Source organism: Squalius cephalus (assembly GCF_949319135.1).
Source record: "Squalius cephalus genome assembly, chromosome: 14".
NCBI classification, from domain to species: Eukaryota; Metazoa; Chordata; class Actinopteri; order Cypriniformes; family Leuciscidae; genus Squalius; species Squalius cephalus.
Window position 1 is genome coordinate 32719561 of NC_137135.1, and position 19618 is coordinate 32739178.

Genomic DNA, 19618 nt, shown 5'->3' on the forward strand with positions numbered 1-19618 from the left:
ACCCACTTTTGTTCCCATAGACCCCATACTCAGTGAAGACACAAGTGTACAGTCCCGTAAAACAACATAAAAAAAAAAAATCTAAGATATATAACTATACAATTGTGGTGAAGTACTCCTTTAAGCCTCACTCCGCCCCATTATTAGTTAGCGGCTTTATTTGGACTATATAAAGGGCATCCCCCGAGTAGTAGGAAATTGCGTCAACTTTGCATTCATCTCGGTGTCCTGGTTGCCGGTGCTCGATTGCTCTGTGGGGGAGGTATGTGTTTGTCTGCCATAGTTATGGTTTGGCGTCTAGATTGTGTGTGTGTTTACTGACTTTTCTGTGCAGCTGGTGTCTGTTTGGAGGTACTGCTCGGGTTTTTTTCTCTACATCGCCGCTGTAGTTCCAGTTTAATAAAAGAGTCGATCGCACGTATAACACAGCGTGCTGTGAGTGACTGCTGCTCTCCTGCACGGTAGGTCTATTGTATTGTGTGGATGCGGGTACGGGATTGTAGTTATTTTGTAAATGACGCGTGAATTCCTCTGTATAGTGAATGGGATGAGGGAGTGGTCTGCCGGATATTTGAACAGAAGTCCTGCTGATTGGTATGTAAACCCACTCATGTCTCTATGTCCTTTTTAAGGTAAAAGCGTGGTTTTAATCTTGTTTCTTGTGTATTTTAGGCCATTAAAGTGGGCGTTTGATCGCAACGTGGTTTGGCCGTGACGCTGCTGTTTTGCTTTTAGTCGTTTTGTGTACAGTTGTTTCGTTTTCATTTTAGTTTTCTTTTGTTTGTTTCTATTTTGTTTTGTGATAGCTGTTTTTGACAACTACAACTGTTCTTGCGGGCAGCTGTGTAGTATACAGCTGGGCGGTGTACGGCTGCTTGGTTTTGGTTTGTTTTCTTTCTTTTTTTGATTGTGATATTTGGTTTATGGTTTGATTTTGATATAATTTATTTTGTGTTGTGTTATCAGCCCTTCCTGTCGGTAAGCAATAGTACATTGATCCTGTGTGTTTATTTGGCATTAACTGCCTAAGGCTGGCAACATCAATAACCATTAATGCTGTTTTCTTATAGGCTTTATTTATATTCTTTTGTTAATTATTTTTCTTTCTTTTCCAGGAGCAGGGGTGACCCAAAAGCGGGCAGGCTAGCCATCCTGTGCATGGTGAACAGATCAAAGACAGATTCTCCTTTGAGTGTGCGGTAGAGGTTTTCTTGTAGTGGATTTCACAAGTGTGCGTGTGCTGTGGAAGGTTTGGGCACGGTGTACTCCTTGCAGGCCGAATTGAGGCTTATTGCTCAGCCTGCCCAGCTAATGGTGCACCCCAGCTCCGTCAGGAGAGTGACATGTCTGTTCATTGATTGAACTGTGCTGCTCATATACAAAGTAGTGGCCTGGCTGTCCAGCCCCGGTGTTTGACTGATTCTAACACCCTGTTTCAAATTATTTATGACATTAAATAAAGAATTGTATATATTTTCATACATATTCACGTCTTAGTGTTTTTGTGATTGTGGGAGGGAGAAACGAATTTGTGTGCCCCTTTTTCTTAGGGGTATTTCCCCAGCTGGGTTAAGGCTGGGGTGGCGTAGTCGTGATTCATTATAGCTCAGTATTTGAGAACGTGTCTGTTGCCATTTAAAGTACCATACTCATCGCCACACAATATTTACACTGATTCATGAGTATCCACAATGTACAGGAAGGGTTTTAATTACAGGCGAGTTGGGAGTAAATATCACAAAATCTTTTAGTGGTCATGATGATGTATTCAGATATAGCATATTACAGTTTTTTATGATTGCTATATGACAGATTTTTCAATACATTTAACAATTTTCCAAAACTCTTAACACAGTTAGCACTACATCCGTCTGTGTAAGCTATACTATTAACACATTTCTTGTTGCTTTAACACAAAATGCATACAATTAACACAAATTTAAAATGCTTGAACTTCTTTTACACACAAGCTCAAACAAGACCAAAACAATGGATTTTTACTGCCAAATTTACCAATGCTTTAACACTGTATGTCAGAACAGATAACAGCATGTTCTAAACCTAACCTTACAGGCTAAAGTCAAGGTAAACAGCTGTTTATATTGTGAATTGAAACACAAATATATCCCCTGTATTTTATTCTATTCTTACTGAGAAACAGCTGATTGAATTATGCAAATAATTAGAAGATGACTCTTTTTTTTTTATTTCTTTTTTTATTCTTCTGGTGCTTTTTCTGTTCGTATATTTTGTATTTTCACATTATTCCATTGCTAGTGAGAAACAGCTGATTGAAGTTATGCAAATATGGGACAATGTGGCATTCCACCATTCCCGTCTAGTCACATCCTGGTTTGACACCTATCAGAGGATGATGTCCATTTTCCTTGCCCCTTACTTCCCTTTCCTCAACACCATTGAGGAGTTTTCTCAGCCTGGAGATGAAAGGTTTTTGACCATAGTCCACAGGACCAAATGTCCCTCCTGTATGCAAAAGATGCTGTATACCAAGACATCACAGCTGAACACTGCCAGGATACAGTAAGGCAAGCCAGAAGATTCTTCCCAAGATGCCTTGCCAGGGAAGATATCAGGCGTGATGTGGATGAGAACGTGGACAAATGTAGAAGACCGTGCAGATTAGAAGATGGCTTTTTCTGTTTGTATATTTTGTATTTTCACATACAGTAATACTGTAAATGGCAGCTATATGCATATTTTTGTTATCTTGCAGAAATGTCCTGTTGCAAATAAAGCCGTTACTGCAGCAATTCTGTCTCTGTCTTCTTTTTTCATAAACCATACATTCTATAAAGCTAAGAAGGGTAATTTATTTTGTTGTATTTAATTTCTGCTGCTGCTGCAAAAAAAAAAACAACAACAACAACAAAAAAATGCATGCATTTACATTACAAACAAAACAAAAATGTAGAGAGACTTCAAAAAAAAAACTGCAGTGCAAAACACAATCTATGATCAATACAATATACTGTCTGTATAAGGGCATACCTGACACATATAAAATAATGTAGTTTCTGTAATTCCATCTGATGTTAGTGTTTTTTTTTTTTTTTTTGTCATTGTGTTATGATTGACTAAATGTTCCTGTTGGAAGAGAACATGTGTTAGTGTTTTGAATAATTATTTGATTTTGAGACATGTTTGCAGTGTTTTGTTAGACATAGTGTATTGTGTTAGTGTATTATTGTATTTTGAAAATTAGTTTTGGAGTTTAGTTTACAATGTGTGATTTTGAGCATGAAATTAACCGTTTTGCCAATTGTGTGTTTTAGGTGTGTTGGTGCGTTAAGAGTTTAGGAAACTTGTTAAATGTATTGAAAAAACTGTCATAGCGATTGTAAAAAACTGTAATACAAACAGTAGCATACCAGTCATTGTACCATGCAAACATTTTAACATGTTGTCACTAAACTATACAATTATTTTTAGTTACCCAATGTTTTGACAATCACAATACACTTGTGATGCAAGTTTTTGTGGAACTCTAAGAAACTTTTAGGAAATATTTTTCATGGTATTGAGGTCCACCAGTTTCACTTCCCCATCTGTTCCTAGTTTGAATTTCTGCAGCAAAAGACCTACAGTAAACCCAACAAGACAAAAATGTAGAGAGGCTTCAAAAGAAACTGCAGTGCAAAACACAATCTATGATCAATACAATATACTGTCTGTTGTATAAGGGCAGACCTGACACATATAAAATAATGCAGTTTCTGTAATTCCATCTGATGTTAGTGTTTTTATGACATTGTGCTATGACTGACTAAATCTTCCTGTTGGACAAGAACACATGTTAGTGTTTTGAAAAAGTATTTGATTTTGAGACATGTTTGCAGTGTTTTGGTAGACATAGTGTATTGTTGCTAGTGTATTATTGTATTTTGAAAATTAGTGTTGGAGTTTAGTTTACAATGTGTGATTTTGAGCATGAAATTAACTGTTTTGCCAATTGTGTGTTGTAGGTGTGTTGGTGCGTTAAGAGTTTAGGAAATTTGTTAAAAGTATTGAAAAAATTGTCATAGCGAATGTAAAAAACTGTAAATTAGCCTACATAAAACTGCTTAAATTATTTGGCAAGATTTGGTAATATAAATTATTTATATGTGAAGCAATGGTAACTGGTAACTGATATTTAGCTGTCTGTCTTTCCATATTTGACTCACAGCACAGGTCATTGTGTCAAGTGTCCCTCATATTTTAGTTTCAGTGGTTTAATGACAGGAAAATGAAAATTCTTAATTTGTGTCTCCACGTGGAAAAAAACCCACCAGATATCCTATATAAAATGTGCAAAACAGATGTTTTAGTTAGTCAGCGATGGTTTTTAAACTTTTACTTATGGTCGATGCTTGCTGAGTGTTAATTCTGGACCCTGTGGTTGTGAAAGCAACCAAGGGGTGACAAAAAAGCTAATTAACATACTAAATAATGTCTTTTAAAAAGTGTAAAATTGCAGAAGCATAAGTCAATGGAAAATCCTTACCATTATAGAAAAGAAAATGTATGTGCTAGTTATTTTTGCACCTTGTGCAAGACCTCAACTGATCCAGTACTGTTGAATGATCTGAACTTCCTCTTCTATTACGGAAACTGGGTAATATTCTTATAAGTATATTGTGACCACAGATGCGTGTCAGCAGAGCTTTTCTGTCAGAATGAGAAGTGATCGTGTGACTGAAGCTTCATCCACACTCTTCTATTAGGATTGAGCTCTTCTGGACTTGAGAGAAATGATGCTCATCTTTGGACTGATGCTGCTGCAAACTGCTTCATGTGAGTCAACTTTCAGCTCAAACTGATGTTATGATGTTGTTCACTCACTGATGATGTTTTATGTAATCTGAATCTGATTATAATTCATGATGAGAGGTATATTTGTTGTAGTATTACACCAAGGTCTGTCAAAATTCTCGATTCTGATTGGCTAGAAGGTGTGTTAAAACTGTTTAATGCACAGGTAGTTGCAGTGAGTTTAATCACCATTCTTCATTATTAATTCTTCTCTCAATTAGACACAAACACTATCAAAATGTTATATCCTACAGGCCGATTCGCACGTTTACATTCTCTTTTCAAAACTGTTAAACTTACTGTAAGTTTAAAACCGTCACAACACAAAAATGAATAAGACAGAAATATGCACCATTTCTACAGTAAAACCATATTGAAAAATATTCTGAATCTAAAAAATAGATGTAACTGAAGACCTACACATGTGTTAGTCTTTCAGTTTCCTTACCATCCATTCAAAAAGGGAAACTTAGGAATAATTTAGTACTGTAATGTAAACATGGACGATGGACGTAACATATACTGCAGTGAATTGAGCAGAAGACAGTGTCATTGTTTTGGAAAGAAATATTACAAAAGAAAATATAGCCTAGTATAATGCCGCCTGATGTTAGCGGGTTTTTTTGGTCTGTGTTTCTGATTGAAAAAAATTTAGTTTTTTGGTTGACAGCCTTTTTTACTGTTCTGTAAGAATGAGTTTTTTTGAGACATTCAAGTGTATTGATGTAATGAACTAACGTGCATTAGTTTAATGCACAGCTATCCGTGTAGTTACATTACACTCACACTCTGTCTGTAGATGTTGATATTTCTGTGTGTGTGTGTGTGTGTGTGTGTGTGTGTGTGTGTGTGTGTGTGTGTGTGTGTGTGTGTGTGTGTGTGTGTGTGTGTGTGTGTGTGTGTGTGTGTGTGTGTGTGTGTGTGTGTGTGTGTGTGTGTGTGTGTGTGTGTGTGTGTGTGTGTGAGTGTGTGTGTGTGTGTGTGTGTGTGTGTTCTTCAGGTATGGAGTTTAACTGCAGGTTTGATCAGTCAGATCCCTGTTACGCTGCTCTGGATCACAAACTCAATCTGCAGATGGTGGATGCTAGAAAATATAAACTGAAGATAATAAAGAGAATAAACAACAACCATGATGATCCAGTTTGTAAAGTAAAGAATGACAAGAAAAATGAGTTTGAATGTAATCTTTATAGTAACAGACCTGAAGTGACAGTCATTAATGGGACTCTGATAATAAACCGTGTGATCAGAGCAGATTCAGGGAATTACACTTTAATACTCGATCACTCAGACGGCACACAAACATCTGCAGATCTTCAAGTGAAAGTTGAAGGTACAGTAACTCTCATCAGACTCATTACAATCTCATGATCTCCAATGATCTCACTCTCATGCAAATGAATCAGTGGAATCTCTGTGAAGGTTTTTCATTATTGAACATCTGGAAGAAGTTCATCAAAAGCAACTGCACTTTGTTTTCTATTTATTTAGATATTCTATTTTTCACATAGATATTTATTTAGTCTATTTAAAAAACAAGCCATGTTTGTTTGAATGTGTCTGTTTGTCATGTGACTGTCATGTGTCCCGCCCTCCAGTTCCTATTGGCTCAGTGGAAGTGTCAATCATCTGCTCCTGCAGTGGGGTGAAGTCAGTGTCCTGCTCTTCTGATGGGGATCAGCTCATCTACAGCTGGACTCTGAATGGAGATCCACTGATGGATGGAGACACCAGCATTGAGCTGAATGACACAACTCATGGAGACATCATCTGTAGTGTGAAGAACCACGTCAGTGACGGACAGAAGAGCATTAGTGTAATCTCGCCTGGTGAGCTTTTCATACATGAATCTCCATGTTTTTACTAAACTACAGCAACAAGAGTTATGCAGATGAGTGAATCTCACTAAAGATTGGTGAGCTTTTAATTCATTAATATCCATTTATTTATTAAAACCACAGTAACACCAGTGATGCAAAACAGTGAGTTCTCTTCAATGGACACAGTTCATTCTCGCAAAGTTTCTGGCTGAAAATGAGTTTATTTCAGCCCGATCTCAGCAGTAATTTGTGTTGAAGTGTTTTCAGTTTCAGTGATTACAGGGATGTTTTATTACAGGAACAACTACTGCAGCTGTGACCTCTCGTTTGACCTCTACACTGACCAGTAGCACACAGACATCAGGACATGTTGGGAGTTTCTCAGCTCCCGCTGGTATGAATCTCACCCTCACTCAGAGCTCTGGAGCATTTTCTCCATTGATGTGTGTGTCGAACTACTGCACTGCAAATTACAAATAAACCTAATAATAATAATGATGGCAGTGAGAGGGGGACACAGGCTGTTCTGAAGATAAAATTATTTTTTAACTAATTTACCTTGCTTTTAGTTGTTAAAGAACATGTTACAAGTTTGAAAGAACACGCTACAGGAAACATGATGGATTGATTTTCTTTCTAATTGTTGTTTTCAGTGTGTTCAGAGTCTGTGGTGTTTGTGCTGGTCTGGAGTTTTCAGATGATGGTTCTGTTTGGTCTGTTAGGAGGGTTTCACATCTACATGAGACACACGTCAGGTGAGAGACATTTATCATCATCATTCTGGATTTAACATGCAAATATTAAGAGTTGATGATAATGTGATGCTTTTAGAAAGAAAACAGGATGATCAAAAACTGAGAATGAGAAGATTTAGAGAAGAACATGAACACACAGCAGAAGATTCATGAGACCAGCAGCAGATCTCAGCACATCTATGAGAATCTCCTCCTTTTGCTTTCCTGTTTCTACCATGTTTTCAGGCGACGTCTACAATTGCGAAGATTTCAGACGATGCCAACTTTGTATCGACATGCCAAACTTTCAGATATTATCCTATGACATTTTAATATTATCATTATATTGTAATCGTTAAGCACAAGTTGTAATACATATACGCTGTGTCAGCTTAACTGAAAACATGAAGTTATAACTAACATGTACTATATTACAGCTGTATATTATTGCCATATTGCTGTGCACACTCATCTCTGGCTGTTAACAAAATATTTCCTAAATTGTAACATAAAAACAAGCATTTTCTATAAAGCTGCTTTGAAACATGTATCGTGAAAAGTGCTAGAAAAATTTACTTGAATTAAAAACTGTTGCTCTTGATCATGTCTTGGTTTTGTGGTGTGGTGTTTTGCTATCCATGCTTTTACACTTCTGCTTGCATTTGCAGGGATTTTTTGAAGATGTTAAACACGTTTAGCCACATGCGTGCTGTGATGCAGCAGACCTTTGGCAGGCCCAGATCAGGCCCAGATCTCGAATCCACTGCGGACGTGTTAAGATCCGAGAAAAATTAAGGCTCAACCCGTAGATAGCTACACTTCAGAGAATGGTGGTGTTTATTTACAAGTGCACCGAAAGCCCAATAAACCAGCAGTGATCCCAAGTATAGATCTCTGAAGAAGAGTAATAGGAGTTACCAGATGGTTGGGTGGGGGTCGGTTGAAGGGCATCATTTTCATTGCATGATTTATAAACACCCACCAGTTTGAAAACACCCACTTTTGTTCCCATAGACCCCATAATCAGTGAAGACACAAGTGTACAGTCCCGTAAAACAACGTAAAAAAAAAATAAAAAAATTTATTGTGTGATAATTGTGTGATTCTGACTGGTCAATTTAGCTCAAAGGAATTATTAATTAATTTATAGGGAATTCGAAAGAATCACTTATTACAACTGAGCAAATGACTCGTTCGCGGTTCATTTGAACTGGCTGTAATTCTCAGCTCTGCAGCGAATATAAATATCCAAAACTATAGTGAAACACTATAGTTAGCAAGGTAACTTAGATCAGCAGGTTAAGACATTAAATTTGTAAGCACATAACACAAGTAACACTTCTCTTTAAAAATACAAACAATACTTTGATTATTCTGACTAACACATAAAACTAATATCTAACACAAACACACACACATTCATACGAGTTGCAGAAAGAAAGAGAGTGAGGAAAGAATGAGTTTTAAGAGTGAGATGATGAAATCCCAAGTTTCTATATGCACTTATAAGACATGACCTGGAACGAACCATCAATCATTAATTAACCCTTCTATCGTTTCTTAGACAGGTTATTACATTTATATCAATACACCAGTTCAGCTTAAGAGTCTGGAGGCAGTACTTGCTTGTCTTTGCTTTGAGGATTCCCTTTGTCTGCGTAAAAGGGGTTTCCCGAGTTCGTTAGCTGGTCTCCTCGTGCCTGGGTCTGGGGCGGCCAATCGCGTGGTGTGCTGGCGGATGGATTGAAAGTCTTTGTCTGAAGCTGGTTTTGTCGAATCGTGGAACGATACTTTGACGCAAAACTTAACTTAGAACCGAGACTCACAACGGAAAAGAAAGGAGAACTTAGAAAAGAACGAAAATTGAGACGAGAGTAGTTAGATGACTTGAATGAAGTTGTTAACCCATGTTCTTCTGATCTTAATTTGGGTTCTTTGTCTCTGCGCGTCTACATGGTTACTTGTCTGTCTGGTCTCTTCTCCCTTCGCGCACTTTTTCTAACCTTGTTGAGAACTCTTCTAAAACTTTGTTCGGGTCTAAGATTTTAAACTCACATGTTTGTCCGGCCTCCTGGATCAGTTCTGACCAATTAGACACTGTCTTTATTTAGGAGGTGGCGTTCTCTTCCCTTCTTATCATAAATCAAGCTTATCTGTGCTCTCCTTACTCTCTAAGCTCTAGCAGGGAGGACAGAGGCCACAGTTTAGACATTATTACTATTATAAGAATATGAAACATTTTACACAGATTCCAACCAAGCCATCTTTTGAATTAAGAACATACGATCATGCTGACAGGAAGCACGACACACTTTCATTCACACACCTAATAGTTAGAACAATTACATATATTATATGGCATCTAAGTATATTAGATACACACATATATTGTAGAAACAACATAGAATGATGTAGTTGCATGATGTTTGATTATAAGTCCATTTAAAATTGTTCTTGAATGATTTTATGTATAGTTATAGGTAAAATCTCAGTTCTGTGGTTTGAAAAGATTTTACACCCTGAGGTCATTCAGAGGTCCTTAAGAAGAAGATGGTCTGTTTTGTATCTCTGTCGTGGGGGTCCAGCAACTTCTGCTGTTATCTTGATCGAGCACCAAGCTGTGGCATCTCTGAACCAATCAGACTTTCCAACACTATCAAACACTGACAACGTTTTTCTTTTAGTTGGGCTTATCTCTTTGAAGCTTGCATAGACATAAAGTTCTTAGCTGGGGGTTTTCGTTGGTAAGGAGACTGGCTGGAGCCTGATTTTATGGCCCTGGACTGGTAATTTTGGGTCTGGAATGTTGAGTTCTGTGTGGAATTATGTTTGAACAAATCACCTGGAAGATTCATTTGTATTTGATTTGCACTCAATCCTACAGTGGTCATGATGATGTATTCAGATATAGCATATTAATGATGACAGATAATACATGAGCTTGTGTTTGACGGCACAGCCCCCAGCAACCCTGCTAACATAAAACTCACGATTTTACAATAAAGTATGTGTGATAGACTATGTGTGATATGTCCAGAGGGAATAACAGAAGGGAATGTGGGAATGTACAGCCGTTCCCAGCGGTGAAGATCATACAGTATCTACACGTGTGCATTAATCTTTACCAGATCTTTGTCATTATAATATAGATAAATATTCTTTAAGAATTGTAAATTAAGTCTGTGTTGACACTGTTAAGATTAACTTTTTGGTATAGAGTTAAGTAAATGAAAATGATACTGTTATATGCAAGCTCATTTGACATATTTTTTTTATAATTTTCATTTTAATTAACAGAAAGTGCACATTGTTCAAATTTAAACATTTGGAAGTTTGCAATATAGGCTATATAAAAATTGACGGCACACTATGTAATTTTTCGCCACTAGAGGTCGCTTTTTCTAAACAGAGGTGTAGCTTGATGACGCCTTGATTTTGCGGGATCATGGGAGTTGTTGTCTTCACTTTTACAGCCGGTGGAGAATACGACAGGACTCAGACAGAAATCATATTCATGGATGACCGGTATGTATTAAAGATTTATTAACGTTATGAAAGCTGTTGTAGCGGAACGAGGCCGCTGGAGTGATTGCTAATGAGAAATGAGTGCGACACACGTCTCGAGAGCAGAGGAGCTTTTATTATGACACACGCTTCCACTTCTTCTGGTCAAGAGTATATGTGGGGAAACGCTGTTTTATCATATTAGATTTGAGTGTGTTGAAAGTTGTTAATGCTAGTCTGTGCGTTCGCTCAGAGGCTACTATATGAGACACTTGTTGCACACTGCAGTGAGCTAGATCGATATAGGCGTGGTAAATAAATATGGCACTTGCGGTAAATCAAGAAAATGAGATTTAAACAAATAGAGTAACTGTGTAAAGCTGTATAACAATGATTAGTTTTCTGTCGATGAATGTATCCAAACAGTTGCTCACCTGTCTAATAAAACACATAATATATTAAAGCATCTTTGGTGTTTCCATGGTTTATACAGTATTAAACCAGAAATGGTTCCGTGTCCTGCTTAAAACTGCAACATTTAGGATAACGTAAGTAGCCTACACAAATCAACAAAATATATAACATTGTTCTAGTGATTTTTGGATATTTTGATCCAAAAATCTTACATAGTGTGCCTTTAAATAGATATCAAATATAATACAATGTATTTTAGTAAATGAGTCCAGCTGTAACTCTAGTTTCCTCCTGCAGATGTCGCTAATAACCAGGAAAGTGTCTGTCTTTGACACTTATTTGTTAAACATAAATAGACTTTTATTTCAGTGTTAATTTTAGTAAAGTTTATTTGTTTAAAATTGCACTAAAGAGCTATAGGCTATCATCCACCATCTGTGTGTGAAACATGAAATTGCATATAATGTGTGGAGTAGTTTGAGTCAGTTGTGCTTCTTCTGTACGGATGAATCTGCTGGTTTGAGGAATCGTACTGGTTAACAATGATCACAGTATCAGAGCGGATCTGTCATGTTGTATCAAGACCGCTGACACTAAGAAAAGTGTAGCCTATATCAAGATGCCATATGATCTACTGTGTATTATATTTGTCGCTGTGGGTTATTCCACAGGGGTTATTTAGAGACCAGTGTTTCTCAATGGGTCGCTGAGTGTGCCGTCAAAGACACAACATCGACAAAAATACGAGTAAAGGAAGAGAAGAAGAGCCCTCGGTCAGAGATGCAAGAGCAATGTATGAGCTTGCCAATATTATGTTCAGATCAGGAAAGAATATGTTAACCATGTCAAAAAATATATTTTATAAGAATCAGCTCTGGTTTCTTGGTTTCACATTCTGCGTAGCTAAACATTGCAGTTTTAACACTATAGAAGCAAAACGAGCCAAATAAGCCTTCATGTCTGAACTTTATGCTAATACTCTCTGTGCCTTAATTCTATAAGTGACACCTTTGCTATTACACCGGATACCAGACTTTGCAGGGACATGTCTCAACTTTTAGCAGTGACACAGCAAACCAAAGGTCTGTTTGAATAGAATATGTGAAGATAAGTATATGAACTATGAGTATAGGATATCAAAAGATATAATAGACCAAAATATCATTCATAAATGGATTAATACAAGAATAATATGTTTAGGATTAATCATAAAAGAACAATCATGATAATCATAAGCATATATTTTTACTTTTCTTATACACCACCCTCCCACTTGCTGTTTCAAATGTATGATTAGCACTTTTACACTTATTTTAGGAACTGTGCCTGAAAATGTTACATCTTTTTACACCTTTTTACACCTTTCTAGTTTCACTCTCTTTAGTTAGACTTTGTCTATGTCAGTGCACCCATCATCTGCCTTCCCCCATATGAGGAAACTTCCTCTTTTCTCATGAAGCGCTCAGATATTTCCTCATGTGTCAGTCCAGAGTGAGTCTCTCTGTGAGGAGCTTCATGAGAGCCAGAACACAGACAGACTGAAGTCCAGACACTCATGTCCCCATCTGAAGCTTCATCCACACTCTTCTGCTGCCGTTGGGCTCTTCTGGAAACTGGACTTTAGAGAAATGATGCTCATCTTTGGACTGATGCTGATGCTGCTGCAAACAGCTGCATGTGAGTCAACTTTACAATGCTGTTCAATCTCATCAATCTCTCAAATAAAAACACTGTAATATAATATCACATTAACAGTGTTTCCAAAACAGTCTGCAGTGATCTATAGACTTAGTGTTACTGGTCTTATTCATAGTGTGTATTTGTGGAGGATTAACAAAATGTGAGTGTGCTTGTTTCTTAGGGCTCTATTTTAACGATCTGAAACGCAAGTATCAAACGCGAAACGCAAGTAACAGCGAAGCGCTGTTACTATTATACCGGCGGGATAAATGACTCTTGCGCCCGACGCAAATCTAAAATGGTTTGGTCTGAAATAGCTTCATTCTTCGTGTGGTTTGGGCGTAACGTGAAATAAACCAATCAGAGCGTCATCTCACATTTCCTTTAAGAGCAGGCGCGCTTGTTCCATGGCGGATTGCTATTATAACGGCGGATTTGCCAGGCGCGGTTCACAGCCGAGGAGACCGACGTTCTCGTCACGGCCGTAAAACACAGAGAAGTTACATTGTATGGGGATGGAGAAACCCACCCAAATTAGCTTCGGTTAAACAGGCGTATAAAAATTTGGGTAAATGTGTAAGCTAGATTTATGCCTATTTTTTCACATCTTCATGGACACAACAATGATTTCCCTCGTGTGTTAATATTTTTCCTTGTAATGTATGGTTTTCTAAAAATGAGAACTGTTGCGTCTGTGTGTAGATGAGATAAGCAAAGTGCATGCACGTTGTGCACACGCTACATTGACTACGTTTACAAGCTGTTAAAATTCGGGTTATGGTCGGGTTAAGGTCACTATTTGGGTTTCTGAAACATTCGGAATTACCCGTTTACATGCGTGAGCAGAGAGAGTTACTCTTGTATACATTGAATTTGTAATCAATGGGCAATATCCCGATGTAAACGGCGACGCACGGTTAGCGTCTGGACGTACGGACAACCTTAAGACGCAATATGCGTCATTTCCGATTCTTCTTCCTGTATCCAAAGACAACAACAACAGCAGCAGCACGCGGATAATGAATAGTTCGGGGCAGATAGCGATCGCCTTTGTTTGCGCTTTCCTCCTCGCTCCAAAAGTGTGGTGCTGTGCTGCGCTGTGCTGTGCTGCGTCGCGTCTCGCCATGTTTACCTCTATTTCTTGTTTACTTCCGGTATACTGCACGCAGGGTTTTGTATGCGCCGTCTCTACTCAAAAGACCAAGATTCCTTGCGAATAGAACATGCGCAGAACACAAATCAATGTTCCTTATGCCGATACGCGTTAACATGACCAAATATTCGGGTTAGAAAAGGGGTACCCCAGGTATAATATCCGGGTTTTTAAAAACCGGGATATGAGCATATCCGGGTTTTTGCCGGTGTTTACATGGCCGTGCACGACCGGGTTATTGCTAATATCCCGGTTTTGAACGGCTTATTGGCTGCATGTAAACGTAGTCATTGATTATGGCCAAGCATGCGCCCTTAAAATAGCATATGAATAACATGCGCAACACGCCACTGACTTTAGACTAGGTTTTTCCTGGTCAGTGGTGGAATTGTTTTCTAAACCTGCAAAATAGCACCAGGGAAAGTTTGCGCGGGAACACGCCTCCTCTTTGCGCTGAACCACCCCGGGGAGCTTAACGCTCACCGACGTGTGTCTGTGGAGGGAAAAGTCAGCTGTGCGCGGGTGCAAAATAGGAATGATACATGCGTCGGTGTACAAAGTCAATTGTGCTGGGTGCAAGATAGGGCCCTTAGTGTCATTGTACAAAAAAGTTTTTAAATTTTGTAAATGTAATCATTCATTTATAAAAATATATATATATATATATTATGGGGATTCATCAAATCATGTTTCTCCATTACATCTGATGTCACAAAGATCAAGACATTATTTATGATGTTTTATTAACAAGGTTCGGGAGGAGCAGGTGCAGATAATTAACCCAATTAGCACAAGTGGAGATCAATCAGTAATCAACTCAGGACAATATAAATAACAGCAGAACCCACCTCTGTTCCTTGACAGTTTATTCAGCATGTTTGTTCATACTTTGTGCTATCATGTCGCAACATCAGCTCTTCCCATCTGACGACGAGTCTAACTTCTCCCCGGATCATCAGCCGCAATCTGCCGATCCTAGGACCACTCCTTCTCCGCCCGACATCACAACTGAGCCCCAGGCTTCTTCGCGAGGCCGCCGGCCTGCTCGAACAGCCACACACTCGCCTAGACGCCGAGGCCAGCCCTCGCCTCCACCAGCGAGACTTCAAAATTCCTCCCCGGCGTCTTCCAATTGTTCGGCCGTCCCAACAATTCCACCTTAGGAAGTGGACAGTCATAGGATTGAGGCAAGCGCTGATAAATTCGGATGTTCAGTTCTCGCGAAAGATGAAGCGTATCATTGCAATCAGCCAACCTCTCTCCGAAGTCCGCTAGGGCTGTGCGGTGAAGGAATTTCCCTTGCGGTAATTTTGAGTGGCTCAATATCGCGGTATTATCGCCATTTATTTATTTAGATATATTTATATTTATTTGTCGCTATACATAGGTTTACCATGTGGTCAGCATGCAAAAACGAGTAGCCTACACTTTCAGTAACCAATGTAACCGAAACTAAACAGCGTCTCTGCGCATTGAAGGCTGTCAATCAGCGCGCATTACATTGTTACGGCAATGAACTGTTCTTTGAGTGAATCATTAAATCGTTCATTCAACGAATACGTTCAAAAACGCTGATTATTTTAAAGATAGTAATGAAAGTAAGTTGTTAATCTCTACTTTTCAAGGCTGAGCTGACCAGCAATGCGTCGCATGGGTAACGCTGAAGCTGACGCAAATGGCATTGTTTCAATGCGTGACTCGCTGCTTTTTGATTCCCGCGGCTTCCTCGCGCTGTGGAATGCCGACCAGTGCTGTCGCTGATGCCATTCATGGTAGATCCCCTTAAACGTTAAGAGGATGACACGACAAATATTTCGCTTTCCTTGGACACGGAAAGCTTTTCACGCATATGACTTGACTTGACCTCAAAGACAGACGCAGGTAATCGCACGCGCTCAGTCGATCTCTCATTCACTGTCTGTAAGTCTTAAGACCAAATCAACGAAGCCTCAGTACAAATCACCATGATAAAAACAGTCTCGTTATCATTAACTTATTTAACATTCAATACACAAGCAAAGTTCAAAACAAGAAGGATATTGCCTTATGAAAAAAGAAAACATGCAAAAATCGCAGTTGCTACGGTTATTTGCATTCCTCTGCGGTTGGTTTCTCAGTTGCGCGGTTTTAGAATTTTGCGGTTATTGCAACAGCCCTAGTCCACGCTGGCCCCCAAAGCGGCCGATAGGCAAAGTAAAGCCCGCAAAGCTCAGGATTCACCTCGCTCGACAAACACCACCATCTCACCGCACCAAATCCAGCTCGCTTCCAGCATCAGACCACAGCGGTAGGCCTTCAGCGAGCTTGGGCCGTGCCCAGTTTCCTCCACTGTCAGACCTCACCATAAATAACAAGGTGCCCCAAATTTATGCAAAGCTTTGTCTTTTACCATAAGCCGTCTATTTTGAACTTCACTAAATGAACTTCCCAGACAGTCAAATTGTTCTAAACGCGAACTGCTATCTTTGCTCGGCCACTTAAACTTCAGACGTGCATAATCCTGCAAGGAATTCATCTCTCACCTCCTTTTACTTGCGTCTTGATTAACGCACAAGTCGAGCATCAGCCCGCCAAGCCCCACTCTCCTTCTCCCTTTGTTCAGCCACACACCGCAGGAGCTCAGTTTCTCCAGGTAAGTTTATCCACTGCCGCAGAAGTGATTTCTCATCTGTTCCCAGAGGGGCTCAATTTCTCTGGCTAATTTTTCTCCAATGTCGCAGCAGTGATGTCTCCTCTGCTCCCACTGGTGCTCTGTTTCTCTGGCTATTTTCTCCACTCCTGCAGCAGTGATGTCTCCTCTGCTCCCACTGGAGCTCAGTTTTCTCTGGCTAATTTCTCCACTGTCACAGCAGGGATGTCTCTTCTGCTCCCACAGGAGCTCTGTTTCTCCAGCTAATTTTTTCTACTGCCGCAGCAGTGATGTCCCTTCTGTAGTACTTCTCTATTCATAATTAAAGAGCACTCAATCTCCTCTTTCTCCTCTTTCCTGTCTCCTCTTTCTGTCCAGCGAGCATTGGTCTCACAGCGGATGGAGTGAGAACTTTCCCAATAGAGCACTTACTTTTTCTCTTTCATCCAGCGAGCATTTGGTCTCACAGCGGATGCAGTGTGAGAAAATCTCCTGGGCAAGCACTCATTTTCCTGTTTCCTCTTTCTGTCCAGCAAGCATTGGTCTCACAGCGGATGGAGTGAGAACTTTCCCGGTAGAGCACTTACGTTTTCTCTTTCATCCATCAAGCATTTGGTCTCACAGCGGATGCAGTGTGAGAAAATCTCCCGGGCAAGCACTCATTTTCCTCTTTTCCGTTTCCTCTTTATGTCCAGCGAGCATTGGTCTCACAGCGGACATACTATGTCCTTATCTCTACTCTCTTCCGTCCAGCGAGCACTGGTCTCCCAGCGGACGTTGCATGTATCTGTTTCCTCCTCCTCTGTCCAGCGAGCATTGGTCTCCCAGCGGACGTTGCATGTATCTGTTTTCTCTTTCTCCATCCAGCGAGCATTGGTCTCCCAGCGGATGTAGCATTCATCTGTTTCCTCTCTCCCATCCAGCAGGTACCGATTTCCCAGCGGACACAGCAAGAAGTCTCCCGGCTGGGCTTCCAAATTTGTCACTCCGCCGTCAACTGATAGGACCCACCAGCCCGAAGCCGTGCGCTATATGGGCCCTCTCGGTCGGCCATCTTTTGATCTCACTGCTCTCTCCCCCCATTCCCAAATCTTGCTGCTCATTTGTCAGCCAGTAGACCCGTCCACCTAGCGCAGTGAGCTGCTCCCACCAGAGGCAACACAGGCCCTCCTGGTCAGGCGGCATAAATTATGTTGTTCCTCATTCATCGGCAGGTATGGCTCGCTTGTCCAACGCCGTGAGCAGCTCCCTTCAAGAAACAACGCGAGCCTCCCCCGACTTGGTTCCAAATTACATCTGCTCCCCACTCGTGAGCCAGCAGGCCCTCAAGCAACCAGGCTTATTCTCAAATCGCCAGCCTGCCAAATTTCTGCGTTTTGGGGGGCTTTTTAGTCTGGCGGCTGTCCTTTGCTCTTTTTGCTTTTTTGGGGGAGTACTCTGGGTTCGGGCAGAAATTCCGAGCTCGGAGCCCTCCACCCGGACAGCACGCCAAATACACATAACCTTTACCGTAATAATTATATGTAGATGTGAACTCGTGAAATGATGTTTTATTAACAAGGTTCGGGAGGAGCAGGTGCAGATAATTAACCCAATTAGCATAAGTGGAGATCAATCAGTAATCAACTCAGGACAATATAAATAACAGCAGAAACCACCTCTGTTCCTTGACAGTTTATTCAGCATCCCACCTCCACCCCATCTCCTCACTTCTAGTTCCATCTACTCTTACCAACGGGGGGAGTACTCTGGGTTCGGGCAGAAATTCCGAGCTCGGAGCCCTCCACCCGGACAGCACGCCAAATACGCATAACCTTTACCGTAATAATTATATGTAGATGTGAACTCGTGAAAAAAAGAAATGTCATAGTTTGACTGGATTGAACTTTTTTTGAACTTTTGGTTTACGTACTAAACCAAGTTAAATCTCCAGTAATAAGTTTATATTCAGTAATTCATGAGGAGAGTAATTCCTTGGAGAAAAGATTTGAACATTTGTGTTTATGATGAAGATGAGCTTCACTTCAGATGAACTGAGCTCAGATGTTTCAGTGAGATCAGATCAAGAGTCTGATTCATTTCATCTTCTTTAATTCTGTGAATGTTTGTGTAATTTGTGTCTGATTATGATGAGAGAAATATTTACATCAGCTGTAGCACTCTCTGTATGTATGCTGATCTCTCTGCGTGCGTGCTTCAGGTATGGAGTTTAACTGCAGGTTTGATCAGTCAGATCCCTGTTACGCTGCTCTGGATCACAAACTCAATCTGCAGATGGTGGATGCTAAAAATTATAGACTGAAGATAATAAAGAGAATAAACAACAACACAGATGATACAGTTTGTAAAGTAAAGAATGACAAGAAAAATTAGGCTGAATGTGATCTTTATAGTAACAGACCTGAAGTGACAGTCATTAATGGGACTCTGATAATAAACCGTGTGATCAGAGCAGATTCAGGGAATCATCGGGGGGAAAATGCTATCATTGTTTTTTTGGCAAGGTATACACCCCCTAGTATTAGAAAAATCACGATAGCAGTGCAGGGGTGGTAGCGAAATCACTTTTTTTCAGCTCATGAAGTTACTAACCCCCTAAGATAAATTCCGTTTTTGAAATCTGGCGTATATCTGGTTTAGGCTCATGCTAGGGATATTGTCAATATTCTATAATATGGTGCTTGATATCGTTGGAATGGGGACCTTTTAGGCTTTCATTTAAACCCAGTACTGAATCTGTCTGACAAACACAGAGGTCACATGACTTCTTTAAACCAGAAATAACACACATTTTTTCACAATTTCCGCCTAAACTGTATGCTTTCTTTTATCCCTGTGGCATGAAAGAACACCACGGACACAAAACTCAACA

The 19618-nt window shown here is 39.9% G+C and overlaps 1 protein-coding gene and 1 long non-coding RNA gene across 5 annotated transcripts in view; both read left to right on the top strand.

Moving 5' to 3' along the window:
* The window catches only part of LOC307171705 (uncharacterized protein), a 41538-nt gene that overhangs the window by 3125 nt on the left and 18795 nt on the right, over positions 1-19618 (top strand). The window contains exons 1-6 of one of the 4 annotated variants that reach the window (XM_079893495.1): positions 4674-4794; positions 5813-6145; positions 6411-6641; positions 6931-7026; positions 7286-7387; positions 7464-7972. In XM_079893495.1, coding sequence (XP_079749621.1) covers positions 4752-4794; positions 5813-6145; positions 6411-6641; positions 6931-7026; positions 7286-7387; positions 7464-7540 — 882 coding nt within the window. In that variant the 5' untranslated portion in view covers positions 4674-4751 and the 3' untranslated portion in view covers positions 7541-7972. Of the gene's footprint in view, positions 1-4673; positions 4795-5812; positions 6146-6410; positions 6642-6930; positions 7027-7285; positions 7388-7463; positions 7973-19618 lie in introns of those variants that run through there. The other 3 variants (XM_079893494.1, XM_079893493.1, XM_079893491.1) reach the window with 3 other exon arrangements.
* LOC307171707 lies at positions 201-1484 on the top strand. The gene is made up of 4 exons (XR_013823586.1): positions 201-262; positions 335-461; positions 540-594; positions 673-1484. It is a non-coding gene; the product is annotated as an uncharacterized lncRNA (long non-coding RNA).